Here is a 15,618-nt window from a genome sequence, read left to right on the forward strand (position 1 = left end):
TACCTGGTAATTCTTTTGGCCACAACATTTCAAGGACTTGTCAATTTGGTAGTTCTTTCAGCAGGTGTCCAGTGGATTCTCTGGATTTCTATTTTACCCTCAGGTTCTAGTATCTCAGGGCAGTTTTACTTAATGAGCTCTTAGAGAATGTTGTCCAGGCTCAATTTTTCATCATGATTTTCTGGTAGGTCTATGATTCTCAGGTTATCTCTCCTGGATCTGTTTTCCAGGTCAGTTATTTTTCCATTGAGATATTTTACCTCTTTTTCTAATTTTTCCTTCTTGTTGTTTTGTTTAACTAATTCTTGGTTCCTCATAGAGTTATTTGTTTCAATTTGGTTGATTCTGGTTTTTAGCAAATCATTTTCCTTGGTTAGTTTTTGGAGCTCCTTTTCCGTATTATACACTTTTCTTTTTAAGGAGCTATTTTCTTCATTATAATGTTTTTCTAATTCTGCAATTTTGATTTTAAAAGAATTCTTCATTTTGTCTTCTATCTCTCTCATTTGGTTTTCAAAGTTACTTTTGAGCTTTTCTGGGAGAGCTGTCTGTGCTTGTGAGCCTGTTCCCTGTTGATGTTTCAGCTGTGGGTGTGGAGTCCACCTTGTCTCCCTCTGAGTTTGGTTCCTTCCTCTGAGGATAGTAGGACTCCAGAGTGTTTGTAGTCTGCTTTTTACCCATTTTGAGGCAGGGACCTAGCCATGCCCTTCCTCTAGGGTTCCCAAGCCTTTACTGTTGAGGGTTTTGCCCTGCGGCAATAGTTAATATGTTTTCAGGGTGGGGTGGGGGTTGGAGCTGGCAGGGTTCACTCTGACATCCTGGTCTTGGAGGTCCTGATAAGGGCTTTTTTTTTTTTTTTTATTTCTGGGCTATGGAGTGGTAGTCTCAAGAGTATTTGCTGTCCTGGACAGGGGCCCTGCATTTAGTTCTTACCTTGCTCTTTCCAGTCCCAGCCCTTTGGTGAATGGCCTGGTAGCGGCCCTTGTGGTTGGTGGGAAGACTTACCCCCCTTGTTGGTCAGGCCTCCTCCCTGCCTATCCTGTGCCGTTGCCTCCAGGCATGCCCCTGCTCACAGTGCTGTTGCCTCCTGACCTCTATTGTTGCATTTGCTTGCTTAATCACTATTTGTTCTGTGTCTAAGAGGACAACTTTTATATATTTTGATGGAATAGCTTCATTGATTTAGTCAAATTAACTGATCAGGTCAGGCAAGACAATTAGTCTGATTCCCCTTCCTACTGTGTGTGTGTGTGTGTGTGTGTGTGTGTGTGTGTGTGTGTGTGGTCAGGTAGGAAAAAATAAGCAAACCTATTTATGAATCCTTAAATTTTCTGTCTCTCTCTCTGTATCTCTCTCTCCTGCCCTCTCTTTCTGTCTCTCTCTCTCTCCTCCTCTCTGTCTCTGTCTCTCTTTCTCTCTCTGTCTCACTGTCTCTGTCTCTCTCAGTCTCTCTCTCTCTGTCTCTCTGTTTCTCTCTCTCTCTCTCTCTCTCTCTCTCTCACACACACACACACACACACACACACACACACACTCTCGCGCGCGTGCACTCTTGCTCGCGCTTCCGCACATGCTCCCATGAGCTAAAATTGGTTTCTGTTTGTAGTAATCCTCTTTATAATGTTAATGCCTTTATTATTATAGGTAAGGCCAGAAATTGATCCCCCTGAAGAGTTGGATGGAAATGAAGAAGAAGAGAAGGAGGTAGACCTTTCTGTCCCTGGTTCTTCTTATATCAGACTACTTCCACTCACTGCTCCTTCAGTCTTTCCAGGTGATTTCCTTTTTCAGAAAAGATGTACTTAATTAGTCTGTGATTTTGAATGTTATACTTACTTTTTTATTTTTTTTGCATTTTGGAGGGGGAAGGTAGGGCAATTGGGGTTGAGTGAATTGCCCAAGGTCACATGGCTAGTTTTGTGTTAAGAGTCTGAGTCAGGATTTGAACTCAGGTTCTCCTGACTCCAGGGCCGGTGCTCTGTTCACTGTGCCACCTAACCTCCCCTGTTATACCTACTATCTAAGTGCATATACATTATATTCCAGAGAGTTTCCAATCAAAAAACTAAATCCCGTTCAATGTAAAAAGCACTTTTAAAATGTTTACTTGTAATGTAATGCCAAGGAAAGGCAACGTCCCAAGGTTCAGAATACCAGCATAGGTGCTCTCCATTTTATTCAGTGACAAATTAAGAACAGAGAAGGTCAAAACATGACATCATTCAAAATACAACATTTACTAAGTGTGATTAAATAATCTCCAAGTACTACCCCACCCCAGGACCTTCCATTCATTCAATCAATTACAAAGTCCCTGTTCTAAATACTACTCCACCCTTAGGCTGTACCTTCATGTAGTCCACCACAAAGCCCCTCTTCTCAAATGGAGATTAGTTTCCAATCATAAGTAAACTACATTCATTTGTTCATCCATAGAACACAAAAAGGTCAAAAGTTCCCCACCCCTGGATCACAATTGAATCTACCCCAGAGTTACAACAAGTTTAAGCACAGCACTTAATACCCAAATGGAGGTCTTTTCTTCATCTTGACAGGAGGCAAGTTCTCAGCAATCTTAGTTCCTAGGGAGACAAGGCTTAGCAAGGCCACAAGATACATTTCCAGTCTCTTCATTAATTCATTCTCTGTCTGCAGAACAGTCCTAGAACCCCTGAAAAACATTAGCAAAACCCTTTCCCAGGATTTCTGTAAACATACAACAAGAAAATCCTTCTTCAGGGCTTCTGAACCAACAGAAAGGTTCCCAGACCCCTGCAACAAACAGCACTGTCCTTCACCAGTGGACAGTATTCACTCTCTGTCTGCAGGACAGTCTCAGGAGCTCTTAGCCAACAGCCAGGTTCCAGGACTTCTTCAATAACAGGACTGTCTTTCACCAGTGGACAAATCTGGCAAAACAACATCAAAACAGACAGACAAAGTATCAGCAAAACAGCCATGTCTCCTCAGTCCTTGGCAGCTCCGGGGGCAGGTCTCAAAAGTCCAGGGCAATTCAAAGTGGCCCTCAGCAATCCTCTCAGTCTCTCTCTCTGCCTCCACAAGGGTGCTGCTTCCAAAAAGTTCTTCCGCCTCTCCCTTGTCTCTCCAAATCTACGTCACCAGCTCCTCCCAGTTCAGGACTCTCTTTTCACATGGACAAGTCCATCCCACAGGTGGGATTACTAAGCTCTGGGTTTTAACACAATCAATTTGAAAACCAAGCCAATACAGGGGGATCTTTATATTCCATTACTATCACATTACTGTATGCCAAGCTATTTAATAAATGCCTACTGTATGCTAAGCATTGTGTTTGTTATCAAGAAAAGAAAAATGAAGCAGTTCTTGCCTTCAGGGAGATTATATTATTTTTAATGTGGTAAGGCAGGTGAAATTGAATCTTTAAAAATACATTTGTATTTGTGTATTTAAAAAAAAGCATTGATTACTGTTTCTTAGTAGCAGTAAGTAGTAAGTACTACTAACTGTAGTAACTAACAATAGGAATAAGTATTCGAGTAAATAATTTATTATTGCTACTATTTTTATATCCTTGCCATTCTTCATGTATTATATATATATTTTTTAAAGTAATCGGGGTTGAGTAACTTGCTCAAGGTTACACGGCCAGTTATTTCTGGGTGTGGTGCTAAGTATCTGAGCCTGGATTTGATCCCCAGGTCATCCTGACACTGGAGCTGGTGCTCTTACTCGCTGAGCAACCTGGCTGCCCCTGATGTATTGTATTTTTTGTTTCTGCACTGTACATCACTTCTCAGTCAGGCTTTTATTAAGCACCTATTACATGGAAAGCATGGTACAGTTATCTCTTCTGCATCACAACTTTCCCCATTGTGGTTCTATGTATTATGGGTTGTCATAAGCAACTACATGGGAATTTTTTGGAAGTTTTGTGGCAGCTGCAGATGGCATGTGAATGCCAAAAGACAACACTGAAAAATACTTAACACAAATTTTACAATAAGGTGCTAAAACACCCCATAAAAGAAAAATAAAAAAATCAAACTTTTTCTCTGGTACAAAGTAAGGGCCAAAAAATTTATGTGGATTTTCCAGAACACAGGGTTATCCTTCCCTTTCTTCAGCCCTGCCTCTCCCCCCCCCCCAATAAATGTGGAAGGAATAAATGTACTAGTTGCTGAGGATACACATAAAGGAAAAAACAATCTGTACTGTTAAGGAATTAACATTTTAATTGAGGCATTGGGGTTACCTAAAAGATGGGTACAGAGTAGATGAAAAGTAGAGGGTGCCAGTAACTTGGGGTATAGGGAACAGCCTCTTGAAGGTGGTAGAATTTGAGCTGAGGCTGGATTGAAACCAAGGAAGGTTGAGAGCTGGAGATGAAGAGAGCATTTCACTGGTGGGGGACAGCAGCCACAAAGGCAGGGAAGGAACCCCGGAGAAGAGAGCATTGGCTGAAGAAGAGGAAGGTGGCCAGTATAGTTTACTCATAATTTGTGTAGAGGGGAATCCTGTAGAAAGATTGGAAAGTAGGAAGGAGTGGAGTTAGGAAGAGTTTTGATTTCTAAGCAAAGGAATTTATATTTGATCCTGAAGATAACAGGGGAATGACAGTGTCAGCTTATGCTTTATGACAGTCACTTTGGCAGCTGAGTGCAGAATATATTGAAGTTGGGACAATCTTGATGCTGGGAGACCAGAGTATTGCTCCAGTAATTGGAAACATTTTTTATAATTTTTATTTATGAATAAAGCTTGTTGGAACCTTATTCTGCAAACTTATCTTTCTTCCCTTTCTGTAACAGCTTTAGAATATAGAGGGGTCATTGAACCAAAGGAAATGAACAGGTGTTTTTTTTTTTAAGTTCTTATTTTTTGTATTCTTTTTTCCAAAACAGTTTAACATTTACAACTTTGGCCCACAATTGAATAATATTTCTCTATCTTCAGATTCTGGGAATCATTGAATTTTATGTGCAAAATGTTGAATTTCAGAATTTCTTTAATATGTATTTCTCTCCTCATTAGAAATTTTGGACAGTTTTTCAAGATACAAAACAATTTGTAATTTTTTTTTTATCAAGAACTACCTATTCATATACTTTTAACCATCCATTGGGGTATAAATCTTAATGATTATAAGTCTGTTGATTCTTTTTTTTTTTCTTTTTGGAGGGGGGAAGGCAGGGTAATTAGGGTTAAATGACTTGTCCAAAGTCATACAGCTAGTAAGTGAGTCAAGCGTCTGAAGCCGGATTTGAACTCAGGTTCTCCTGACTCCAGGGCCGGTGCTCTATTCACTGCACCACATAGCCGCCCCAAGCCTGTCAATTCTTTTTTTTTTTTAATGCTTTATTAACTTCTGATTTACATCATTCGTTTCTGCCAGATTTTGAGTTACAAATTTTCTCCCCGTTTTTCCCCTACCCACCACCCCAAAATAGCAGTCCCACAGGATATCCCCTCCTCCAGTCTGCTCTCTCCCATATTTTCTCCCATACCCCTTTCTACTTTTCCAGTGGATCTCTGTGCCTCAATGCCTGTATATCTTATTTCCCAATTACATGTAAGATGGTATTAATAATAGTATATATATATATATATATATATATATACATATACATATATATGTATATTTGAATATTTGATTTTAAAACTTTCAATTCCAGATTCATTCCCTTCCTTCCTTGTCGCCCACCCTTACTGGGAAGATAAGCAGTTCAGTATAGGTTGTATATGTGTGGCTAATGCAAAACAATAATATAGTAGATATATTGTAAAAGACTGACTATATTTCCCTCCCTCCTATCCCACCTCCCACCCATTCTATTCTCTACTTTGATCCTGTCCCTTTTCAAAAGTGGGTGCTTCCAACCTCCCTCACCCCCAGCCTGCCCTCCCTTCCATCATTGCCCCTCTCATCCCCTTCCCCCCCTACTCTCCTAGAGGGTGAGATACCCTGTTTAGTGTGTATTTCATTCCCTCCTTAAGTCAAATTCAATGGGAATAAGGTTGACCCATTCGCTTTTGCCTTCCTATTCTTCCCCTCCATTGTAACCATTTTCCCTTGCCTCTTCTGTATGAGATAGTTTACCCCACTCTGTCTCTCCCCATCTCCTCTCATTATATTCCTCTCACTTCTTAATTTTACCTTTTAGGTATCATCCCTTCCTGTTAAATTGGTCATGTGCCCTCTATGTATGTATACCTGTAAACATATATACACACATTCACATATGTATTCATATGCCAATATACCCTCATATATAGACATATATATATATATGTCTATATATATATTTCTAATCCCTTCAACTACTGAGAACAGTTTCATAAGTTACAATTATTGTTTTTCCATGCAGGAATGTTAATAGTTCAACTTTGATAAGTTCCTTATGATTTCTTTGCCCTGTTTACCTTCTCATGCTTCTCTTGCTTCTTGTATCTGAATGTCAAATTTTCTATTCAACTCTGCTTTTTTCAGCAAGAATGCTTGAAAGTTCTCTATTCCACTGAATGACCATATTTTCCTCTGAAACATGATACTCAGTTTTGCTGGCTAGGTGACTCTTGGTTTTAATCCCAGCTCCTTTGACTGCTGGAATATCATATTCCAAGCCCTTAGATCCCTCAGTGTAGAAGCTGCCAGATCCTGGGTTATCCTGATTGTGTTTCCACAATATTCAAATTGTTTCTTCCTGGCTGCTTGTAATATTCTCTCCTTAATCTGGGAATTCCAGAACCTGGCTATAATATTCCTAGGAGTTTTCTTTTTGGGATCTTTTTCAGGAGGTGATCGATGGATTCCTTCAACCTCTATTTTGCCCTCTGGTTCTAAAACATCAGGGCAGTTTTCTTTGAGAACTTCCTGGAGGATGATTTCTAGGTTCTTACTTTGATCATGGTTTTCAGATAGTCCAATAATTTTTAAATTCTCTCTCCTGGATCTGTTTTCCAGGTCAGTGGTTTTTCCCATGAGATATTTCACATTGCCTTCTATTCTTTCATTTGTTTGGATCTGTTAAATAGCATCTTGATTTCTCAAAAAGTTATTAGCTTCTATTTGCTCCAATCTAATTCTGAAGCAATGATTCTCCTCATTGAACTTTTGAGATTCTTTTTCCATCTGGCAAATTTGGCTTTTTAAGGCATTCTTCTCCTCATTGCCTTTTTTGAGCCTCTTGTGCCATTTGAGATAGTCTTTTTTTTTAAGGTATTATTTTCCTCAGTCAGGCTATTGACTCTCATTTCATAATTTTCTTGCATTGTTCTCATTTCTCTTCCCAATTTTTCCTCCACTTCTCTTATCTGCTTCTTAAGGTCCTCTATGTCCTGTAACCAGCTTGTATTTTCCTTTGAAGCTTTTGGTGCAGGAGTTCTGATTTCACTGTTTTCCTCCTGTTCCATGCTTTGCTCCTTTTTGTCTCCAAAATAGGAGTATAATGTTGGAATCTTCTGTCTTCTTTGTTTCCTTTGCCTGCTCGTTTTGCCACTCAATTACTTGACTTTTGGGCTTTTTGCCACAGTAGGCCTCTGCCACCAGACAGGGGAGCTTTCATCCCAAACGCTGGGGTTTTCTCAGCTGCCAGAGGTTTTGGATGGGTGCCCTCTCTGAGGTCTCCACACGCTCTGGCAAGGTGGACATATACCCCAGGACCTCCACCCTAGACTGCAATCCAGATCCAAGAAGGTTAAAGCAAGAGCGAGTACCCCTCAGACTGGTGCTTGGTCCCCCTACACTCTGCAGGCCAGGAGCTGAAGCTGCCCCTTGGCACTGTCTGGCTGTGCTGGAGTCTCAGCGGCTTCTTGCCCTGGGGGGCAAAAACCAAGCACTCCCACTTACTGGTCCCAAAGTCCAGACTGCACTGACCTCTCACTTTGTCCTTAGCATCTATGTGTTGATAAATCTGGAAATGGCCACAGCTGCTCCTGATCTGGAGTCCCTGGGGCCATGTCTGTTCAGGCCCTCCCTGGGGCTAAAGTGGGGCTGAGCTTGGCTCCCAGAGTGCTGTGCTAGATTCCTGCCAGCCTGCTGGGCTGTCCTCAGTGGGAGGTTAGCTTCTCTGTGTCATTTTGTGGGTTCTGCTGCTCCAAAGTTTGTTTAGAGTCCCCTTTTTCGTGGATTGCGGAAGGTGGAAGCCGGAGCCCTGGTAAGGTCATGCTTCTACTCTGCCATCGTGCCTCTGCCTCCCAAGCCTGTCAATTCTTAACAGCTTTTGGTGTCATTAATTAACAGAAATATTTTTGATAAGGTATTTTTCTCAGTCTGTTTTTGTTCCTATTATTTGTTTAGAAAATTTTACTATTATATGATTACATTAATCTGCTAATTTAATTTGCTATATAATTTAAAAATATTCTTCCTCATTACAATTGTAATAGATAAACATTCCATTTCCTCTCTTTTCCTAATGGCCTTTTCTACATCTTAATCATTGATTGACTTGGAATTGATAATAGTGTATGGTATTGGTGGTGTGGCTTAGGTCTTATGTGTGTTTTTTCACTAGGCTATTGATAGCACATTGATAGTTCTACCCTAAATAGTATTACTCCATTTTTAGTTAACAATAAACAGAAACACAGATTTCTTTAGATTGTTATATCTTACAGTCTTGTTAAAGTCACTAAGCATGATGAATCATTAATATAATGTGTAAAAGAGTGCAAATATTATTTCCCTCCTAAGTTTTTTCAGACAATGTTTTGTTGAGTCTCCTAGAGTTTATTGATAGTTCATCCCACCATTTGGTTTAATTTGTTTTATGTATTTGCTTACTGTCTTAATATTTTTTTCTTGCCCTATTAGTATATATGTAATCTTAAAACTTATATCTTAAAAAACTTAAAACTTATATCAAATAGTGAAGGTGAGAGTAGACATACTTACCATCTACTTATTCTGATTAGGATTCTCCATTACCTGCAATGTTAGCTCTTGATTGATTTTATGTTGAAGAAAAAATTTTTCCATGCCTTCATATTTTTATGTATCTTTTTTTCCTTTTTGGAGGGGGGAAGGCAGGGCAATTGGTGGTAAGTGACTAGCCTAAGGTCACATAGTAAGTGTTAAGGGTCTGAGGTCAAATTTGAACTCAGGTCCTCCTTACTCCAGGGTTGGTGTTCTATTCACTGTGCCACCTCGCCACCCTATGTATCCTCTAAGATCATCTAGTCCAGCTTCACTTTTTGTAGGAGAAGAAACTAGGCTCAAAGGTGCTAAAGAGATTTTCCGAGTTTCAGAGGTAGTGAGTAGGTGACAAAGCCGGTAATGGAAGGAATCCAGTCCTTTTAACTTCAAATCCAGCCTTCGTTCTACCAGGCATTTCATTACAGAACCTTTTTTGGGGGCTAGGGGCTTATGGTTAGGATTTTTCATCTTTATAATTTATCATACTGTTTTCCTTATATTGAGCCAACTTTCTGCTTCTGGTATAAATCTTGCTGTATTATAATGAAATTTTGTATATACTTCTGTATTGTTTTTCCAACATTTTGTTTAATAGTTTACATTTAGATTAGGTAATATCAGCTTATACTTTTCTTTTTTTTCTACCTAATGGTTACCAGGCTTAGAAATTAAAAACTGTATTTCTCTCCCAGAATGAATTAGATTGAATATTATTTATATAGTATAGGTTCCTGGAGCTTTTTAAAGCATTTACTCATATCTCAACTTATAATTGAAATTTTTCCTCCTGAAATTGGCTTATTTAGGTTTTCTATTTTCTGTTTAGTCTACTTGGGCATTTTTCATTTAAAAAAATAACTTTTTTTCTTTTGTGTTCTTAGGTTCAGTTTTGTTTGGGGTTTGGTGTTTGTTTTGTTTTGTTTTGTTTTTGGCATATAGCCAGCTATATGTAACATTTTCTATGTTTTTTTCTTTATTTTTGTGATTGTGATTTCTCTATTTTTTTTCTGATTCTGGTCATTTGATTTTTCTCTTTTTGATTAAGTTTAGTAATGAATTATCAAATTATCTGAATTTTCAAAAAATTATTAAACCTATTTTCAGTATTTTTCAATTAATTGATTTCTTCTAAATTTATTTTGTGCTTCCTTTTTTATTTGTGATTTCTGTAACTGCAGACTCAGCTCATTAAACTTATGTCCTTATGTTTACTTTATTCATTATTTTAATAACACAAAACTCATATGAAAGGTAATCAATCAGATTTAAACTTTATAGGAAAACTAGCTTACCAGGCATTTTATTTCAGCACAGTATTCGCATCAAAATAGAATTTTAGCTTACATGAACTTTCAGCAGAACTGTTTGAAATAATGGGTAGGGCTTATACGTTTAAAATTATATAGGGAAACAATTCTTCACTAAAGGCCTCCTCTGATGCTTATCCTGATAGGATTTTTTTCCTTAAGTTTTGGAAGGTTATGGAGAACAGTGAGAAAGAAGCATTGTAAAATCCTGGGGAACTGGAAGAAAACAAAACAAAACAAAAGCTTCTGTTATTCAACAATTAACCCAACTAAGATACCAGATACCAATGCCAGAAGCCTGATCACCAGGTGATAGGACTGAACTGGTTAGAGCTAAAGTAGTTCTAGAAAATTACCTCCTTAGCCCTAGAGGGGATAGAATCTGCATCACTGGAGTGAATGGATCTGGCAATTAGGACTAAGAGCTTTTGAAATATGGAAAAAGAGATTAAAAAAACCTGTTTTCTTGATGAATTATTAAGTAGGTCATTGCTACTATGATATTTACTCTATAGACTGGCTCTCATATATAGAGTTGATTGTTAAAACAACTATGAACTAGATGCTTTTGTAAGATTAAATTCAAATACCATTCAGTCTCATTGACATCATCTCCTGAAAAAAAATTAATGAGTCTGAAGAGGAAAGGGTTTTTGCAAGTTCGGTGATGACACTTAGGATCCTCACTCATATGAGATTTCATTGATTGTTTTGGCATTTCTGGCTCTTGATGAAGACATAATTCATTATTTGAGGGAAACCTTGAGTGCAGATTCAATTTTTTTTTAATCTTATTTTTCCCTGTGTCAGTAGAGTGTGATAACAAGCACAGGATCTCTTCACTATGCCTGTAGAACCTTATATGATGTTTACTGTATGTTAGTACATGCCCCTCTAGAATATGTATAGATGAACCTATTTGGCTTGAGGTTGTGATTTAGTTACACATAATGATTTACTCTGTAGTCAGATAACAGGCATTTGTTAAGGACTTACTATTTGCCAGGTTCTGTGCTAAGTACTGGGAATACAGATACAAAGAGGAAGAAAGATCCTTAAGATAGAAAGACAGAATGGGATAGGTTGGTGATCATAGAGAATGTTCCAAAGAGTTAGGAGTACAATGTGAAGTGGAGTGAAAATAAGGATAGGCTGGTTGTTCTTGTGGAAATTAATGGAGGAACCAAACAATCAAGAGAGGCTTTGTGGGCAGATGGGTGGAGTGCACTTCCAAGATTAAGAAGTTTCTATAGCATAATAAAGAGTCTGGAAATTCAGAAGCACGTGTTTGAAAGAGATAGGACCCTCTGCTCTAAGATTATGATTTATCAGTTCAGAACTCGATGGGATATACATACCCCTCTACCCCATTAAAACAAAACCAAAAAACGTGTATTTATTAAGGACTGCCAGACATTGTGCTTGGCACTGAGGATGCAGATACAAAGATCGACATAAACCTGTGAACTTTAAAAAAACTCTGTCCTCTAAAAAAACAGTGAAATGAATACACTGCATCAGACAATGTAAGTACTAGAGTAAGGAAACTGGATTCAAGTTAGCATAATTAAATCCAGTTCCTGGCAAAATAATCACAGTAATATTCAGTCTCTCAGCAGGTATTTATTAAGTACTTAATGTGTGTCAGATACTGTGGTAAATGCTGGGAATAGATATACAAACAGAGAGAACTGAACTAATTTCTCTTTCTACTTCACATTCCTATGTTATGGTTATTTTCGTATTCAAACTTGGGTATGAGATATAAGAACATGCTGTAAAAAAAGTGTAGGAAAAACTGTTAATTAAAAAATGGTAAAGGATAAGTTCACCAGCTACATGATGGGATGGTAAGGTTTAGTTTAATTAAGCCAACTCCATCCATTGCTTAGCATGTTGATCTGTTAAGTTATTAATGGGAGAGAAGGTAAAAACTTGACAGATTGAGTATATTCCTATGCTTGGGTCAAATCTTCCCTTTCCCCTTGGCCTATGTGTTCATGGATAAGTGTACTTAGCTTTTGTTCATATCTATCCAGAGCTAAAAGGCATTTTGGAGATCCTGTGGCCTAACCTTATTTTATAGATGAAGGAACCAAGGTCCCAAAGGGCTCAATGTCATGTCCAAAGTTAGAGAAATAGTAAGTGTTGCTTCCAGTATTTGGACACAGGTCTTCTTGACCCAAAACCTAGTCTTATTTATACTGTTGTATAGGAACAGGGCTATTTTTTTTTTTTTACAAAAGCATGTAAACACAATTCCCCACAATCAGTGGGTACATTCAAAAAAGGAGGTAAGTATATGCTAGCCAAACTTGAAATACATTGCACGTGTGAATATATATTCATGTAGAATATTCACACATTCAGTGGAGGATATATAAACTGATTATGTTGGCTGTAGATCAACTTTTTTTTCTTAACTAATCTAAGAGCAATGAATTGGTAACCTTTTGGTTTTTTTGTGTTTTTTGTTTTGTTTTGTTTTTTTGTAGTCTAGTAGGAGTGTGTGGTAGACAGCTAGGCATATAGAAAGTACTCATTGAATACTCATTGAGTCAAATCATTCCCATTCTAAATAAACTCCTAGACCTGGGTTCTTGAGTTTTAGTTCTTGAGTTCTTGAGAATTAGACTTCAACACAGTTAAGAAAACCCCTGCTTTATTACGCCTGCAAAGGTTGCAAACAATGCTTCCCCATTTTAAATGGTATGCTCTGTATTTTCTCCTTTGGCCTGTTAGCTTCTCTTTCTGTGTCTAGCAACCTCTAGTGGTGCTGAAGGAAATGACAGCTATACTCTGCCGGTCATCTTAGATGTTTGGAATCTTAGGGTCATAGGTTTAGGACTAGGAGGAACCCTGGAGGTTTTAGACTTGAACCCCCTCATTTTAGAGATGAAGCAGCTGAGCACTAGAGAGATCAGGCAGCTCCACTCAAGTCTCACATGTGTTAAGTGATGGAGGTGGGAGTCTCAGCTACTTCCTTTGACCCTAAATCCATTTCTTTCCATTCTACAATATCCCTTCCTTTCTCCATCCCCATCTTTCATAGCACCAAAATACCAAATAACAAAGGGTGCAAGGTCTAATTAGAAGTACCACCACAAACAAGGGAGCCAATATTCTCTTTCTTATTGCCCCTCCATGAAGTGTGTTAGCAATCATAAAATAATCAGAACAGTGAATTATTTGTCATCCCATAGGGATTCTAGGTCCTAGGCAAAGCATGTCTACATTCCCTTTATGTGTACACTTTTTGTTCTACTATAAAACAGTTGAGTTATAAATTCTTTTAAATCACTCCTTAATAGATGTGCTAACAGACTCTCTCTCCATCACAGTCCTGTAGGTGTTGCTTTAATATGGGCTGCATGTTGGACTGCAGAAATATGAAGCCTCCTGCCTTCTCCTCCAACTACCACCCACATCTACAGGCCATAAAGATTCCTTCGCTCTGATTTTACAGCCAACTACAATAATAAGACATTAATTCTTTACAATCCAAACACAGCACGAACTTGAAAACCAAGGGCTCCTCAGAGTACCCAAAGCCTTATAAATAATACATACCTCCATGATTCCTAAAATTGAAGATTTAATGACTACCAATCTTAAAGACACTTTAAAAAAAAAGTTCTTTATTGATAAAACTAAATTATGTTTTTCTTCAGAGCAGTCTTATCATAGATCCAGGATTTGTTGCATAATAGTGATATAAAAGAAATATTGATCAACAACTTATATGGTTGAGGGTAGTTTTGTTTTAAACTGAGTTAAAACATCTGACACCACTTATTCAAAGCTTTCTGAGTCAGCCTTTGAGTGTGAATGAACTTGGTATTGGTAATGAGTGCTATGCCCGCAGAATCTATCTGGTGGCTGACTTCAAGAATTTGCCCTATAATTGACTCCAGATTCTACTATGAAACCATTGACCCTTCTTTATAAGTTATTTCTGAACCTAGCCCACAGGACAACTTGGGCCCTGACCCACAATTGACCCCAATTTTCTGCCCTACAACTGATATTTCACCTCTTTTCATAACTGAACTCTGGTCTTAACCTCCAAATGACCACTAGCTACAATCCAAGATTGGTATTTGATATTTATCTATAGCCAGATCTAACAGTCCAAAAATGACCTACATTTCTACCCCATTGATATCCTTTGACACCTTCACAACATCAGTGCTGACCTGCAATTATCCCCAAAACTCCCATCAAAGAACCAAAGTTGATTCTACATGTTGATTCACAATTGTTGTCTAAATCAGCTTCTCTTGGCCTCAGTTTCCTTAACTATAAAAAAAAATGCTACTTTGAATAGAAAGATAGCATGTTGTAAGTCTTAACACGGTATATAAATATGGATTTTTTATTGTTAAGTTAGATGAATTTTTTTGCATCGAAGGCATCTTTGAAATAAAATGTATTGATTCTGCAAGTATTTATTAAATATATTTTATGTTCACTTTAAAAAAAAGTATACATCAAATATAACATGTTATCTCTGCTTTTCTTGTCCTTGCCCCTTCTAATCTTTTTCTCTTTTCTGTGTATTTTTAAATGATTCATTGATAATTTTTTGAGATATGATCTCTGTGGTTTCACTCCCCCCCCCCCCAGTAATAGTCCTTCCACTCAGTTTAAAGCCCTTTTTTGTAACAAATAGGTATAATCGAGAAAATTTATTTTTTATTGGTTATATCTAAGAATATATCTACCTATAATCCATCTATCAAAAGGTAAGAAGCATCCTTTATCTTCGGTCTCCTGGAGCTGTGATTAATTATTGTATTGATCAGAGTTCCTAAATCTTCCCAGTGTTTTATCCTTTATATCCTTTATAATATTATATTCAATGTATAAATCATTCTCTTTCTGCTCACTTCACTTTTTCATTTTATACATGTCTTCCCATTTTCTCTGGATTCCTCCTTTTTATTATTTCTTATGGTATAATAATTAGTTTGAGGTGGAACCTCAGAGTTGTTTGAAGTTTTATTTCTATGACAATTAGTGATTTGGAGCATGTTTTCACATGTTAATAATAGCTTTCATTTCTTCTTTTGAGAATTTCTTGTTCGTATCCTTTGATCATTTGTCTGTTGGGTAATGGCTCTTGTTCTTATATGTATGAATTAGTTCTCTACAAGTCTTGGATTTTAGACCTTTGTCACAGAAATCTGCTGCAAAGTTTCCTTCCTTCTCTATCTCTCAGTTAACCATTTCCCTTCTAATTCTGACTTCATTGATTTAGTTTGTGCAAAAGCATTTCAGTTTTATGTAGTCAAAATTTGATTCCTATGACTCTTTGTATTCTTCTTTTATTAAGAACTCTTCCCAAATCACATATAGTTCCCATGTAATTGTGAATGATATTTCTTTCTAATTTATTTAGTAGAGAGGATAGGG

General features: G+C 37.6%; 1 protein-coding gene across 7 annotated transcripts in view; it reads left to right on the plus strand.

Moving 5' to 3' along the window:
* The window catches only part of FOCAD (focadhesin), a 504,358-nt gene that overhangs the window by 380,833 nt on the left and 107,907 nt on the right, over nucleotides 1-15,618 (plus strand). For all 7 annotated transcript variants that reach the window (XM_069088078.1, XM_069088080.1, XM_069088077.1 and 4 more), the window contains one exon: nucleotides 1,645-1,774. In XM_069088078.1, coding sequence (XP_068944179.1) covers nucleotides 1,645-1,774 — 130 coding nt within the window. The remainder of the gene's footprint in view (nucleotides 1-1,644; nucleotides 1,775-15,618) is intronic.

This window comes from Petaurus breviceps, unplaced genomic scaffold, assembly GCF_028583685.1.
Source record: "Petaurus breviceps papuanus isolate PSGF00001 unplaced genomic scaffold, PetGlider_PUasm1.0 184, whole genome shotgun sequence".
In the NCBI taxonomy this organism is placed as follows: Eukaryota; Metazoa; Chordata; class Mammalia; order Diprotodontia; family Petauridae; genus Petaurus; species Petaurus breviceps.